This window comes from Rhea pennata, chromosome 12 (genome assembly GCF_028389875.1).
Source record: "Rhea pennata isolate bPtePen1 chromosome 12, bPtePen1.pri, whole genome shotgun sequence".
NCBI lineage: Eukaryota > Metazoa > Chordata > Aves > Rheiformes > Rheidae > Rhea > Rhea pennata.
The window spans coordinates 14,503,342-14,519,501 of NC_084674.1; the positions used below are offsets into that span (position 1 = coordinate 14,503,342).

At 35.0% G+C, this 16,160-nt stretch overlaps 1 protein-coding gene across 1 annotated transcript in view; it reads left to right on the forward strand.

The window, feature by feature from the left end:
* Positions 1-16,160, forward strand: part of DNAH12 (dynein axonemal heavy chain 12) — a 72,884-nt gene that overhangs the window by 11,856 nt on the left and 44,868 nt on the right. Inside the window, exons 13-29 of the mRNA XM_062585213.1 lie at positions 710-835; positions 2,565-2,699; positions 3,420-3,613; positions 4,489-4,732; positions 6,790-6,975; positions 7,301-7,501; positions 8,671-8,865; positions 9,068-9,189; positions 9,334-9,616; positions 10,234-10,353; positions 10,754-10,910; positions 11,145-11,317; positions 12,714-12,866; positions 13,335-13,574; positions 14,562-14,807; positions 15,107-15,226; positions 16,041-16,150. Coding sequence (XP_062441197.1) covers positions 710-835; positions 2,565-2,699; positions 3,420-3,613; positions 4,489-4,732; positions 6,790-6,975; positions 7,301-7,501; positions 8,671-8,865; positions 9,068-9,189; positions 9,334-9,616; positions 10,234-10,353; positions 10,754-10,910; positions 11,145-11,317; positions 12,714-12,866; positions 13,335-13,574; positions 14,562-14,807; positions 15,107-15,226; positions 16,041-16,150 — 3,005 coding nt within the window. The remainder of the gene's footprint in view (positions 1-709; positions 836-2,564; positions 2,700-3,419; positions 3,614-4,488; positions 4,733-6,789; positions 6,976-7,300; positions 7,502-8,670; positions 8,866-9,067; positions 9,190-9,333; positions 9,617-10,233; positions 10,354-10,753; positions 10,911-11,144; positions 11,318-12,713; positions 12,867-13,334; positions 13,575-14,561; positions 14,808-15,106; positions 15,227-16,040; positions 16,151-16,160) is intronic.

A 16,160-nucleotide genomic window follows, 5' to 3' on the forward strand; every position in this document is an offset into this window, starting at 1 on the left:
AGTAGTACCTTGTACATGCTCAGAGATCGAAACTGGAAAATTGTGTAAGATACGTCAGCCGAAAATATTGCTAGATAAGAAACACTTTGCTCTATGTTAAGATGATATGTATCAGATTTTCTTTTGACAATAAGGCTGAAAATATAACATATTAGTGTTATAGAATGATGTTAAATAATAGTTGAGAGTTCATATGTGGATTTACAGGCCATAGAATGCAACTTTAGAGAAAGAAGCTTAGAAATGGGGCAGAGATTTGACTAATTCTTTTAATGTATGTTTTTATATTCATCTTTAGTTGATTAAAGATTATTATACAATATATGCATGTGTAAAGTATATTAATTACACGATAATGTATCTAAATAATGAATTAATTACAGATTAATTGTACTAAAAAAGTTGCAGAGAAGAGAGACAGTAGTAATTTGAGTCTTCAGTGTGTTCTATGGTCTTCCAAAGCAAAGAAGTCAATCCTTGATAACTTACTAACGTAAATGTAAATATTATTTACCCTTTCAGAGGTCAGTAAGAATTTTTCTGAATGCATCATTGAAATCCAAATACTGAAAATGGAAGGAAGGAAGTCTGAATTTTAAAAAAAGTCCATGAAATAATGACTTCTTTTTTATCTTTGTAGAAAGTTTTGTGTACCCTACATCTTAAACAAGTATATAATATTTCAACTTTCGTGAAATGTCTTTTTTAGGAGTGCTGTCAGCGAATTAATTACTTTTTAGATGTTTTTCTGTTTGCTCCTGAAGATCTTGCACTGAATGCAACGGTTATTCTGTGGCCAAAGAAGATTAATGCTATTTTTGATGAACACGATGATGTAAGGATATTTTCTTTGTTTGTGGCATATTCTGACTTGTTAGAGTTTTGACTTTGCTGCAAAAATAAATAGCTCAAGCAGCAAAATGTATCTAACCATCTAACATGCAACCATATTCATTTAAAAGTGCTTAAATAGTATGTTTCTTTCTTTCTTTCTTTCTTTTTTTTTTCCCTATCAACAGAGGGCTAGTACATTTGTAGAGGGATTTAAAATACAGAAAGTACTTGCTGTAATTGAAAACCTTTGGAAGTCTTAGTATCTTAATTTTTTTGTGGCCAGTACTAGCTAATATTGCCTATAGTGTAATCAGCTAGTACTGAAAATACATCTGCCATTTCCTCAGAGGAGTTAGTCTTCTGAACAGACAGTCATTTAGTTAAAATGATGTTCTGTTCTATCAATAAATGAACAGTTTGATTTGAATTTCTTAAACAGTAATCAGTAATAAAAAGCATGCAACATTTATTTTTCTCTGTGTGACTGTGTGTTAATACCTTTTCTGCCACTTGTTGATATTCATCTTGCTTGCATTCTTTATCTCTGGCTATGATATAGCGAGTCAGAAGTTTTGGTGTTCTCTTGGTTCTGTATAGTAGTTCAACATAGAATTTATTTTTGGATTTAATATTGACTTTTTAAAATGTTTAAGAATTGTGTTTTTTAATAAAAATGTTGGTATCTTTTTAATACCAGAATTTAGGATTTCTCTTCCACTAAGTCTTACTCATATATCAAGAAATACGTTCAAGGGTACTAATAAGTTTCTGACTTAAAATATACCCAGTTTGGACTGTTATGTCTAATAATACTCAAAATCTCTCTATAAAAAAAATTTATAATCCCAAATAATAAATGATTGGAATTTATTTTCTACTTGTACAGAGGGAATTCATGATGACTGTTCAAATTATTTTTACTGAAGAGGTCAGTGTAGAGTGTGTCTGATTTAATGCTAATGCCTCAGAAGTATATCTGTTTATGGCTGACAATACCTAGCAACCTGCATAGTGCCAGATTCGGAAGATAAGAATGTTTTTACATTCAGTCTCTATGTGTCTATTTATGCTATCAGATATGAGTTCGTTCTTCTTTTAATGCTAAAGGAGAGGACTAATTCCTCTTTTGGAAAAGTTCAGTTTGTCTGCTGCATCATTTTTGCACGGCAGTAGGTGTTCCTCTTTGTCTAGACCAGTTTCTTGGTTAATAGCCTTGAAAATAACTGCTCTTTGTGCAGACCATATGCTTTAGGGTGGGGTTATGTTCTACAGTTCTTACTTCTGTAGCATTAGATACACAGGGAATAGTGCTGGCCTTTCACTGTTGTAGAGGTCTCCTCTTCAGGCAATATAATACTAAATTCAAAGATGAGAATCTATTTTTTTTAATACATCCAGTCTCTGTGTTTACACCTCGTGCTGTACTCGATGGAGCTCTCCCATCTTTTGTCTGGTTGCTGAAGGAGATCTATAGAAGTTAGAATTGCCTGCAATTACTGAGTAAGGGATTCCATATTCACATGCAGAGGCTGCGCACACTTAAACGTGTGGATAGCTCCGCCACAAAGAACTTGAGCTGCGTAAGGATAATAACTTCTATATATTGTTTATTTTCTATTTATTCTCAAAATATTTAATTTAAATAGCACTAGGCATGTTAACTATTGAAAGGACTTAGAGACTTTTTTTTTGCTTGTTTCTACCCTAAAAACAAATTAATTGTTTTGTAGCTGATTGAACAGTCTAGGCTTAGAGGAGAACTTGAACTAACACAGAAAACTGAGAAATTGGTTACGGAAATACGCAGGCTCATGCGTTCTGTGGCAGAATTGGAAGAATACTCAGAACTGGATTGCATGCAACAGGTATGATTAACATGTATAAAATTGGTAAAAACATTTTGTATGTTTAATGCAGAGGTTCATTGAAGGAATTTAAAAATAATTATGTTAGCAAATGTGAACTAATATGTTTATGTCTGTTATCCTATTACTGCAATGATAATACTCATAAAATGCCCTCCTCCGTTTTTGGACTAGATTGGCAATAATATTTTGACTGGAAAACTTAGCATAATTTTGCCTAAATTAACTGATAGTTTGCTGAGTTCCAGCAGGGACTAAAATATCAAAAATACATAATATTATTTTTTGTCTTTTTACTCTGGTTTATATAAAGCATATGGTGTGAGGTCCTGGCTCAAATGAAATTAATGGGAATCATGTCAATAGCTTCAGTGAGATCAAAATTTCATCATCTGGTTTTGATAATTTGAGGAATTGAAGGAAAAAATAGCAAGTTAGAAAGAGTAATTGTTGGAGATTTGATGTTAAATGAACCTCAAAAGTTCCTTTCTTCTACTAATGAAGAGCTGACCAATGGCTCTAAAACTCTGCAACTTTCTAAATGTCTTTTATAAGCACTAAAACATGCCCTGCATTTAAGTGTCAGGATATCACAGTACTACTCAGTAATTTTGTTTTTTAAAAGCAAAAAGTCCAAGAATTTATTATATTTTGATATTGTGGTAGCTGTTCAGAACTTAACCTAGATATCTCTCAAGACATACAATTATTTGATTTCAGTATGTGACTGACCTGAGAGCATTACAGAAACGTATACAAGAGGCTGATGAAACAGTCACTTTTATTAATAAAGAGGAGACTCTCTTCAAATGGAAACTGACTGAATTCCCACTCCTCGGTAGCATAAAAGTTGAGATTGAACCATATCAGAAACTTTTTGGTCTTATACTGAAATGGCAGCGAACAGAAAAAAGGTAACTCAATTTTACATACTCTCGATCTAAATGAAGGTGAAATGAAGGTGAAGATAAAACACACAGACTGTTTTTGTTCATGTCAGATGTAGAAGGTGGTTTTGTTTACTTCTAAAAGATTATCACTTACTAGCAATCCAAGCTAGAAAAATAGTCAGTGTTTTTAATATAATGTAAAGGAGTATAGCCACACTTGGTATCATTCATATGGCCACATAACTGTATTATTCATATCAGTAAGGCCCATAAATAAGCCAGGAATCATATGATGAAGAAAAGGTTGATTAGGTATGAACCATTCTGTATGCAAGATGGGGAAGAAGTTTAAATATCAAGACTACAATCTCTATATAATGAAAAACATATTTAATCTAACAGCTGTCCAAAATAAAATGTAGATGTGCTCAAATGATTATGTTACTCTGTAGCGGCTAGATTTTACCACAAAAGCTATGATACGTCTGAGTCTGAATTAAGTGAAATTGTTTACCAATGCCTGTGTTCTTTGTAAGTGGTGAAATCTGATATAACTGGACAACGTGGATTTTCTTGAAAATCTGAGCGGCTATTATGTTTTGATGACATATGTTGACCTCTATCCAGAGCATTATGTTTTTGTGCAAATGTTTTTGAATACATGCAACTGTTTCAGTATGTGCAGGACTTGAGAGCATTACGCAGAAGCATTCAGGAGCCCATAAAAACCACCTTTAGTTATGTAATAGAATTTTGCATAGAATGACAATACTTAGAAAAAAGAATTTTATTGTTTTTAAATAATTATTAACCTAAATCAGGTTTATGTTGCAAATAAGGTGTCAAATACTTACGGACTGTGTTTGTTATCCTGTTTTCTAACGTTACTTTTTTCTCAGATGGATGGATGGTGACTTTTTTGAACTAAATGGGGAAAGCATGGAGGCAGAGATTGATGACTTTTTTCGAGAGGTATACAAAATGTCCAAACTCTTCCAGCAAAAGCAGAAGAAAGCTCAGCAAGAATGGAAAAAGACATCACAACGCAGAAATGTAGTAGAAGAGAAGATAGAAGAAGAAAAAAAGGCAAATCCAATTCTTGCAATGTGTTCTTCAGTTTTGGAGCAGATTAAAGACTTTAAGGTGAAAAAATGGTGAGGGTGGGGGATGTTAGTATTATTTTGGTGATAATGGACAAATGCTGAAGTCAGTATTAAGCCTGCGTAGGTGCTTCAGTGTCGGAGACCCCTGTTTTTTGTTAGCTTGAGGGACTGATATTTCATACTTTTGAATGATTGAATTTTGTAGGAAATTGAATGATGGAAAGCCAGATTGGGTTTGATCTAAATGTCCCAAACAGCAGAATGGCAGAAGTTTTCCACCCCCTTCTTGTCCAGTAAGGCCTCAAAGGGATGACCAGACATGTAGATAGCAGAAAACAGCTGCTCATTTTAGTAATAATTACCACTATACAATTCTTTAGAATGTCTGTTAAGCTTGCCTTGATAAGACCCCAAATATAAATAGTAAGCTACTGCACCAAGATTTCCTCTCTTGATACTGTGTTTTCATGGACATCTGAATTCTGCCATTGGAAGCTGAAGAGAAGTACTCACACTGTAAATATCTAAACAAAGCACTCTGATGTGCTTGGGAGTTTACCTCTGGGAGTTCTTGCTTTTTCCTGTTACTAACTACAGAGAGCTCTGAATTGCTGTTTCCAGATTGAACTGTACCATTGATTTTAATAGAATAAAATTACACTCCAGGTTTCTTTGCAGTTTTAGGGATGTGAGTAGTTAAAGAGTGAATATATACATGAGGATAACACTCTTCAGATTTAGAGAATTTTTTAGGGATGTAGTTGGAAAATTTGAAATGGAACTACATGTTATGTTAAATGTAAGTCTAATTTAACGTAGCGTAGTGGAAATTCTTTTCCTTTTCACAGAACCTTGGAAGAGTTAGAGTTGGAAGGGACCTCTGGACCATCTCATCCCTCAGGCAGGATCAGCCTGAACAGGTTGCCCAGAACTATGTTCAATTGAGTTTTGAGTATCTCCAAGGACGGAGACTCTACAATCTCTCTGGGCAACCTGTTCCAATTTTTAGCCATCCTCACATTGAAGAAGTGCTTTCTTATGTTCAGATGGAATTTCCTGTGTTTCAGTTTTGTGCCCATTGCCTCTTGCCCTGCCGCTGGGCACTGCTGAGAAAAGTCTTTACACCATCCCATCAGATATTGATAGACATTGATAAGATCCTGCTAAGCAGTCCCAACTCTTGTAGCCTCTTGTATGAGAGATGCTTCAGTTCCTTCATCATCTTTGTGGCCCTTTGCTGGACTCACACTAGCAGCTGCATGTCTCTCATGGCCTGTGGAACTCAGCACTAGGTAAAGCACACCAAATGTGGCTTCACCAGTGCTGACTAGAGAGGAAGGATCACCTCCCTTAACCTGCTGGCAGTGCTCCTCCTAAAACCTCTCATTTGCCTTCTTTGCCATGAGGCACTGCTAGCACATATTCAGCTTTTTGTCCACCAGTACCCCCACATCCTTCTCTGCAAAGCTGCTTTCCAGCTGGTCAGCCCCCAGCCTCTACTAGTACATAGGGTTGTTCTTCCCTAGGTGCAGGACTCTACAGTTCCTGTTGTTGAACTTCAGGAGATTCCTGTTTCTCTAGGCTGTTGAGGTCCTTCTCAAAGGCAGTGCAACCATCTGGTGCATCAGCCACTCCTCCCAATTTTGTATCAGCTGCAAACTTGCTGAGGGTGGATTTGATCCCACCGTTCAAGTCACTAGTGAAGACGTTAAACAGTATTGGCCCCAGTATTGATGCCTGGGGAATATCAGTAGTGACTGGCCTCCACCTAGACTTTGCACTGCAGATCACAACCCTCTTAGCCTGGCAATTCAGCCAGTTTCAGTCCACCTCACTGACCACTTACTCTCCTGCCAAAACACTACCTCAAGGTTTTTTATTTCTTCAATAATTTACTGCAGTTATTTAGAAATTAAACACACAACTGAATGGATCTATTTATGATTTTCAGAAAGATTTTTGTCATCAGTTACTACAGGAGAATTTTAAATGTATATCAGAGATGATTAAAATGAATGATGCACATCACAATTTTTATCACACACAAAACTTTTGTACAGATATAATTAAACCTTATAAATGCTTTTTCTTATTTAGGAGAATATTCCTACTGTGACTGTCTTTTGTAACCCTGGCATACGAACTCGTCACTGGCAGCAGATGTCAGATATAGTAGGATATGATTTAACACCAGACTCTGGAACTACCCTGAGAAAAGTCTTAAAGCAGAATCTAGGTCCTTATTTGGAACAGTTTGAAGTCATAAGTTTAGGTGCAAGTAAGGTAAGCATGGAGATTTGATAGTTAAAATACATGTCTGGTCTTTTAGTGATGGCTTTTATGACTTACCAGACAAGAGGTCTGATGAGACTTTAGCCTATTCGATGATGACAATGACTGTGTAAACATTCATATCTCATGTGGCATCATGATTATTCCCTGAATGCATTGTTTTCGGTGCATTAGAAAGTACAATATTAAGAAAAATAATTTAACTTATGTTCTTAGATCAAAATAGATTATTCAAATGGCTAGTCTTGTATATTAAATTAATCTGTACAAAATTAATGCAATAGCTAAAATAAATTGTTTTGTTTTTCCACTGCAGGAATTTTCATTAGAGAAAGCAATGCGTGCTATGATGGAAACCTGGGCTTCAATTTCCTTTAATACAAGTGTGTATCGCGACACTGGTGTTCATATTCTGTCCGCAGTGGATGACATTCAAGCTGTTCTTGATGATCAGATTGTGAAAACTCAGACAATGAGGGGATCACCTTTCATTAAACCATTTGAGAAAGAAATCAGGGTATGATGAGAACGGCATATACATTTTACCATTTTTAATTGTAGGTAGCTATAATTCAAGAGTGAGCCAATTGTTTCACTCATACTTGCTCACAAGAGTAAGCATTATTGTTTCCCTTTTCATCAATGAAATTCTTTGAATTTTCAGCTTTCATAGTAAGTTCTTATTACATTATTTCTAAGTGTTGCAAATCCCTCTACATCTCATGTTTTTGGTAGCTCTCTCTTTCACCATTCAGATTCAAAAGCAACCAAGAGAACATCATTATTTTTCTGTATATTTTGAAAATCATTATTTCAGTTTATTATCTCTATTTGATAAATTGAAATTACATTTTTGTTCTCATTAATAACATATAAGCATTTAGCCCTTGAGCTTTGGAATCAAGTTTTGAACTACAGCATTTGCTTCTAGGCAAGAGAATTTCTTGAGGACTGGTAGGAAAAAAAAAGGTTACTTTATCCAAGCTTCAGAACAATGATGGAATCACTTTATAACTGCTTTTCTCTTCTCAGGACTGGAGTAGCCTTCATAGTCTTAGCACCCTGATTGCTGCTAGGATAGTAGCTGGTGAAACTGCTTTGCTTGTTCATTTATGTAGGAAATCCTCAGAAACAAGAGGGCTCAGGGAACATACTTAGTATTTACCCTTTTCAGGCAGCAACTCAGCCTTTTCTAGAGGCATCTGCTACCATCCGCTTCAGAGACAGAGTACTGGGATGATTAGATCTCTCCTCAGATCTAGTGTGGACTTTCTGGTATTCCTGTGCCCCTGTTGTGATTCAGCTACAAGCCAAGAGCTCCTCACTGTGGGTCATGGGACAGAATTTGTCACTGGTAGCCTACTGAGTGTTACTTAACCATTATGTTATTAAAAGATCATAGCACTAGAGTGATCTGAAAATAGATAAATGGCGCTAACTGGATTTTGAAAAATGAATCTCCAGGTAAGTTAAACCTTTTGTACTCCTTTGGTTATATGTAAATATGGAAGAATCTAGATATTCTTAAATATTTTTATTTTGATTACTATTGTAAAAAATTATTTTATTTTCTCCTTGAACACTGGAGCACCATGCTGTCCATGATGCCTCTTTTCTTATATTTATTCTCTTTAACATTATTTATGTAGAAATACTTAGGTAACTTTCTTTTAAATATTTGTTAAGGAATGGGAAAATCGCCTAATTCAAATTCAGGAGATTATTGATGAATGGCTGAAAGTTCAAGCTCAATGGCTTTATTTGGAACCCATTTTTTCTTCCGAGGATATTATGCAACAGATGCCAGAAGAGGGGCGTCTCTTTCAGACTGTAGATAGATACTGGAGGGATATTATGAAGTATTGTGCCAAAGACCCAAAGGTGAGGAAAATGTTAAAAAGAAGTAATAGTTTCTCTCCATTTCATCATTTCTTTTGTGTTCAGAATATATACAGTGAGCTACCACATTAATTGTCTAGAGTTTCTAAGAACAAAGCCGTGTTGTACATTAACTATTTGAGTGACTTTTACTGTACAAGGAAGCAATTCATAACTTATATTTTGCATGTATTTGTTACTGCAGGTTCTTGTTGCTACGTCTTTGACAGGGTTATTGGAGAAGCTTCAGAACTGTAATGAGCTTCTTGACAAAATCATGAAAGGACTGAATGCTTATCTTGAGAAAAAGCGTCTCTTCTTTCCTCGGTATGATGTGTTTTGGCTAGTTCAAAGAAAAAAAAAGGCTTTTAAAATTTTAAAATTGCCTGATAATTCAGTTATCTCTTCTTTTTCCCCTATCTTTTTTTTTTCCCTCCCCCCCCCCCTTTTCTCTCCTGAATCATTTTCTAGCTTCTTTTTCCTATCTAATGATGAAATGCTGGAGATCCTGTCAGAGACTAAAGACCCTCTCAGAGTTCAACCTCACTTGAAAAAGTGTTTTGAAGGCATTGCTAAGCTGCATTTCCTTCCCAATCTGGATATTAAGGCAATGTATAGTTCTGAAGGCGAGCATGTAGAGCTGATTTCAAGTATTTCTACATCTGAAGCTCGAGGCGCAGTGGAGAAGTGGTTAATTCAAGTAGAAGATATTATGCTGAAGAGTGTACATCATGTTATTTCTAGATCAAGAATGGTATGGGTTTTGTAGTATGTGTTTCGTAATAATATAAAGGCTATGACATAAACACTTTGTTCTTTATTTTAAGGCTTGGCTTTCTAAAATTCTTGGAACACAAGAATTTATGCAGATGAAATTAAGGGTTTGGGACTGAGTTAATATGACTTGTATTTACAGTGAGCTAAATAAGAGTTTAGCTTGAATAAGAATTGAATGTTTTTATGTAACACTGTTTATAGATTTTAAAAAGCCTGGCAGCAGTACTGCATTTCTAGGTTATCTCATTTGGATTAAATGAATTATTCAGTCTTTTTATTTAATTAAAAGTCAGAGATAAATAAAAAACTTGTTTGCTTCCTCCTGAAAGAAAACTATAAGCCAGAAAGGATTTCTTGTGTAAAGTTAGGAAGTTGTGAATATTTCCATAACATGAAAAGATAATGACTTGAATTTTTAAAATTATTTATCAAATAACAAACAAATCTAAATGGAGGGATAGGGGGAAGATATGTAAAAGTGCATTTGTATTTTGCATTGTTAATGAAAATATTAATAGAATCACATTATATACTTCTGTATTACATTATGTATGTACTGGCACAGTATTTATACACTGTATTTAACTCTTCTAGGCATATCCAGAGGCTGAGAGAAAAAGTTGGGTTCTGGAGTGGCCTGGGCAAGTAGTATTGTGCGTATCGCAGATGTTCTGGACAAGTGAGGTGCATGAAGCTCTTGGCAGTGGACAAGAGGTACTATATAATGCATTATCTGGTTTTTATTTTATTAATTTCTCATTTTAGGTAATGTGTTTTGTTTAACCGAATCATTTATATTTTTCCACAGTCAAAATAAGATTCAATAAAATATCATCATACGAGTTCGATGTACGTGAATTTTGGTATAGTGATTTACACCTTTGATTCCGTGACTTGAATATTCTTGTTTAAAACAAGCACAGATGAAAAAAATTACTGTAGCTTTGCAACAGAAATATATGTCTGAGAACGAGAGATAAGATAACGTGAAAAACGACAATGAAGAAGAATGGTTTAATAAGCAGTCTGTGAGACTTTTAGTTGCCCTGACAATAAGTCTGAAACCCTGAAAAGTATCATATAGTCAGTTTTATAATTACCTTTTTTTCCCCAGGGTTTAAAGGATTATTATGATACTCTTCAGCTTCAGCTTAATGATATTGTAGAGCTGGTAAGAGGAAAACTGTCAAAGCAAACAAGGACTACACTGGGTGCCTTGGTTACTATTGATGTTCATGCTAGAGATGTCGTAATGGAAATGATTGAAAGTGGTATGTATCTTTAAAAACGTTTTTTTTTCATGTGCTTCTTAATACCTTAATCTTGAGTTAATTAAAAATACTTTACATCATATGACTTTGCTACCTAAAACACAATAATATTTGGATGTTAACCTCAAGTATATGAGAACATTGATGATTTCTAAGTTATTGCAAATGTAAACCCCATTAAAAATATGGTTATATAAAAATTTCTATCATTGATGTTGATTCTGTATTTATCAGGTGTGCAGAGTGAAACGGACTTTCAGTGGCTTGCACAACTACGATATTATTGGGAATCTGAGAACGTTCGTGTCCGCATCATTAACTGCAATGTAAAATATGCCTATGAATACCTTGGAAACTCACCACGCCTTGTCATTACTCCTCTTACAGACAGATGTTATCGCACTTTGGTATGATCTTTTACAATGAGTGCTACTAAATACAGTTTTTACTGTAGTATATTATTTCTTACACTGTTCGTTATAGCCATACTTCTAGGGCTTGCAGTTGCAGTGATACTGAGGGTATTTCTGTTAAAATGCAGTTTTCAAAGATTCTGATTTCTTTATAAAGATATAAGGTGAAACAGACTTATAACAAAATACCTGGACAGCTCACTAACATGACTGAAAGGTTAGTGGATTGTTCTGTTGTGGATATGTGGTGTTTGCTTGCTTGTTTTGTTTTAAAAAAACAAACAAAAATAGGTGAAAACCCTCAGCAAGTTTACCCCTATCTAGACTACGAGAGTACAGATTCCTTTTCTGATATTCTGTGAGATGAAGAAGGATCCACTTGTGATCATATTGTTCCTAAAACTAGGACAAAAGTTTGTCCTCTAGTCTCTTTTTTTGTGGTTAGAGGGGTTTACTGTTCTATCCTGAACTAATTTAACAACTGAAAGTTATGGAACATACAAGTAGTAGTATACTGTGAAGGGCCACCTCTCAAGCAAAAGCACTGAAGTAAAAACAGAGGAAGAGAAAGCTGTAGTTGAAGACTGAGGACAGACTGTTGGGTGATACTGCCTCTGGATAAGTGTCCTCTCAGATGTGGCTTTGCTGACCATCATTTACTGCAACTTATTTGGTGGAAATATAGTTTCGAGTTTTACTGGGTGCCATCCTCCTGTTGTTGGAACACGCTAATTTTCATGCTGTGGGTATTAAATCATCAGCTTTGTAGGATATAAGAAAGAATTGTTCTGAAAAGACCTGACTGATAATGGATATACATATGGAGATTTTTTTTCCCTGTTCATAGCTTCAATTTTTGTGATACGGTCCTAGTTGATGCTTGGCACCTATTTGTCACAACAAAGTTTAGAGCCTGCAACTTCATTTCTTCTGTCATATTTTTTCCTATTTCATAGGAGAGACTATAGAATAAATAGTCAATGGAGTGTGAATGGAACAAAGGAAGCCTGGGAAAGACAAAGAAAAGAGGAATAAGTACATTAAAGGAAAAATAGAGGTAGAAAAGAGAAGTAGCCAAGCAATTGGGTGACTTTTACTTTGAAGGCTGTATGTAGGCAAAAACTGAAAGATTGGATCCAGTTAAGTTTAAATAACTAATCATGGTCATGACGATAATGAATACAACTAAACTGTCTTTTAGGGAAAGCTGAATTCTCTTGTCTCTCTTTTTAGGTAAATTTAAGATTATTTTAAAATTAATGTAATTAGTCTTCTTTTGTTTCATACAGTAATTTTAGCTATCTAGTGCAATTTAACATTATTTTTCATTAAGGGCAATTTCATACAAATTAAGTTATAATAATTTCCATAAATTATTTCTGTTCCTTAGATTGGGGCTTTTTATCTAAATCTTGGTGGAGCCCCAGAAGGCCCAGCAGGGACAGGTAAAACAGAGACCACCAAAGATTTGGCTAAAGCTCTTGCTGTGCAGTGTGTTGTCTTCAACTGCTCGGATGGCCTTGATTACCTGGCAATGGGGAAGGTAAACAGAAATATATGTTGAGCTTTGTGCTTTATTTTCCAGAATGAAAACTGTTGGTTCCCTACTTTGAAGAGATGCTTAAATAAATGAGCATCACCTATGATCTGCTACTGTTGAATTTCAATCCAACGTCCCAATGCGCAGTGTCTTCCACATATGTTTAACATTGTATGCTTCAGGAAATCCTATTGTTTTTCCTAATAGATGCAAAGTGACAAGAGTTTGCAGGGTCAGGATCTTCTGTTTTAGCTTCCTTTTGGAATCAAGAAAGAAATCTTGATTTAATTTGGTTTTCTTTTTTTTCCTTCAGTACATCAGTGACCTTTGCTCTAAATATGCTTAGATGTTATCGAAATTTTCTCTCTCATATCATTAAACTTCAAAGTATGATACTCTGAATTTCTTTTGAATCCTCTAAGATTTTATTAGAAACATGACCACTGACTGAGTGACTGACTTTATTTGTAGTTTTTCAAGGGTTTGGCTTCGTCAGGTGCCTGGGCTTGTTTTGATGAATTTAATCGCATTGAGCTAGAAGTCTTGTCTGTTGTGGCACAACAGATTCTTTGCATCCAGAGAGCCATACAGATGAAGCTAGAAGCATTTATTTTTGAAGGAACTGAACTGAAACTCAACCGCAACTGTTTTGTAGCTATTACTATGAATCCAGGGTACGCAGGACGTTCTGAACTTCCAGATAATCTGAAGGTAAAATAATAGAGAATTCATGTCTGCTTAAGAGTGAATTCTTCAGAGAATTGAAGGACAAATGTATTACTGTTATTAACTCAGACTGTGCCACCTAGAATGTAAACATATACTGCTTATGTGATTTACACATGCTAAGCCTCTTTTTTTTCTAAATACTTTGTTCTCTTGAAAGAATTTAAACTATTTTTTTAATTTCTTTTGTGTATTATTGTGTTTCATCATTATTTTTCCTGCGTAAAGACTGCAGTCCCATTAAAAAAGAATCTTTAAGGTGATCGTTTTGACTTGGTTAGCTATTTCTTTGGAGAGGCCTGGTGTCAGCAAAGTAAACTGGAGCCTTCTAGAAGGAGTATTAAAATGCATCTGTCCATTTTAAGACTCAACTTTGGACAGAGCTGGCCCAGAGCTGCTGGGCCAGAGCAGGTTGCCTCGGTGGGAGTTATAATATGAACACTAACTTAAAACAGAATTAGTGTGTAGAGAAGGATGTACTAGCTGCAGATTACAGGAGTGGAAGTGTATTCTCTCACCTGCCAGGTATGCCATCGTGCTTTTTTCTTTCTGCTGTGATGGATGTATCTCAGATGGTATAAATAAGGGGCAGGCTGTGCTCTTGAAACAATGGTGAGGTCAGAGCTGGCAGAGACGGTGTCGAAGAAGGGAAGGGTATGTCCTGGACTTCTCTGCATTGGATTTTCATGATGCCAGCTTTTGTTAGCTTCCTAGTGAGTCATAAGCCATTTCTGCAAACATTGATATTTCTTTTATTTCATTGGCTCCCAGTGTTCCACTTTGCAGTGTGCCTCTTGTAAGTGATCCACAGCTTATCTACCTGATCATATTAAGCAGTACTTTATTTACAAAGTTGTTAGGATTTTCAGTTAAAAATGTTACGATGAGATGACCACTGAACCAGAGAGTTCTGAATGACTGGCTATTTTTCATTTAATCGTTTAAAAATATTTCTTTGGGTATGCGTTTCAGGTTCTTTTCCGAACGGTAGCCATGATGGTTCCTAACTATGCTCTGATAGCAGAAATTTCTCTCTATTCATATGGATTTTTGAATGCTAAGCCATTATCAGTGAAGATAGTAATGACCTACAGGCTTTGTTCAGAACAGCTTTCTTCGCAGTTTCACTATGATTATGGAATGCGAGCTGTTAAAGCTGTGTTGGTGGCTGCTGGGAATCTAAAATTGAAATTTCCAAAGGAAGATGAAGATATCCTGGTGAGTTTTTGGGGTAATAGTTTTTAAGGACTTTCACTGATGTGTGCTGTTCCAAATTCTGAAGGCAGTTCCACTCTATCTTCATTGTCACATCACTGATCTACTTTTCTTAGCTTCCTTATTTGTGAAAGAAAGGTAATGAAATAGATGCTGTTCTTTCCAGTGCTATGTTAATAATGACATTTGTCTTAATACTTAAATTAGTCTGTATTGCATACTAGACTGTTTTAATTGCAGAATGGTTTAGTCTTTGCTTTTGATAAGGACCATAAAATGTATATTATATTTGTGTTCTTTAGCTTCTTAGATCTATTAAGGATGTGAATGAGCCCAAATTTTTGTCATATGATATACCTCTCTTCATGGGTATAAGTAGTGATTTGTTTCCTGGAGTCAGACTTCCTGATGCAGACTACAATGTAAGTAAGCTTGTAATTCTTCCTTAGTCATAATTGTTGGTTTTGCTTTTTTTTTTTTTTAAAACTTGTGTATAATTGCAAAATAAGCGAAAAATATGGAATGTTTGCAATGGAACTTTGTACCAAGGAAAATTCTTGGTTTTGTTGAGAGTGCAAGCCCCCTAATGCATAGCTGAGTTGTGTTACATCCAAAAGGACTCTCTAAAATATCCTAGATATCGGAAATAGATCTGCATATACGTTCTGATTGTTGGACGTGGTTAAATGAGATTAACTTTTGTGCTTATATTTTGTTTATAACAACAATTAAAACAAAGCCTCCTCCTGCTCCTCTGTAGTAGGGTGATTGAGAAAAAGGTGAGCTTGTTGGAAAAGATAAAACAAGTTAACTTTTTAAAAATTTCCAGTAAATACTAGATTCCTGTCAAAAGTTGATCGTTGTTCCAAAGCACAGTGTTTTCCTGACCCAAACATGCCTTTCCCTCAAGATAAAAATTACAGTTAATTCCTGTTCTAGTATATGAAGCACAAGAGCGATTTTTTTAATGGATGTTTGATTTATTCTGATGAATAGTATTTCAGTTGTTCATTAACTTGAAACCCTTACTGATCATTTTAAGGAAATTGTTCTAACTTAGTCCAAGACAGTAATTTGAATAATACGATAAAATGATTATTTAATGTTAATTTATGAATGAATTAAACATTAATTAAAAATACTCGATCTAGATTTAACTTTTTAATTTGTAATCATGAGAACAGATATTTAAAAACCTGTAACAAATTGTAAGATTAGGGTTTTTTTATTCTCTAGGATTTTCTGGAATGTGCCATTGAATGTTGTATTCGACATAATGTCCAACCTGTAAAAGTTTTTATAGAGAAAATGATACAGACATATGAAATGATGATTGTTAGACATGGGTAAGATTCC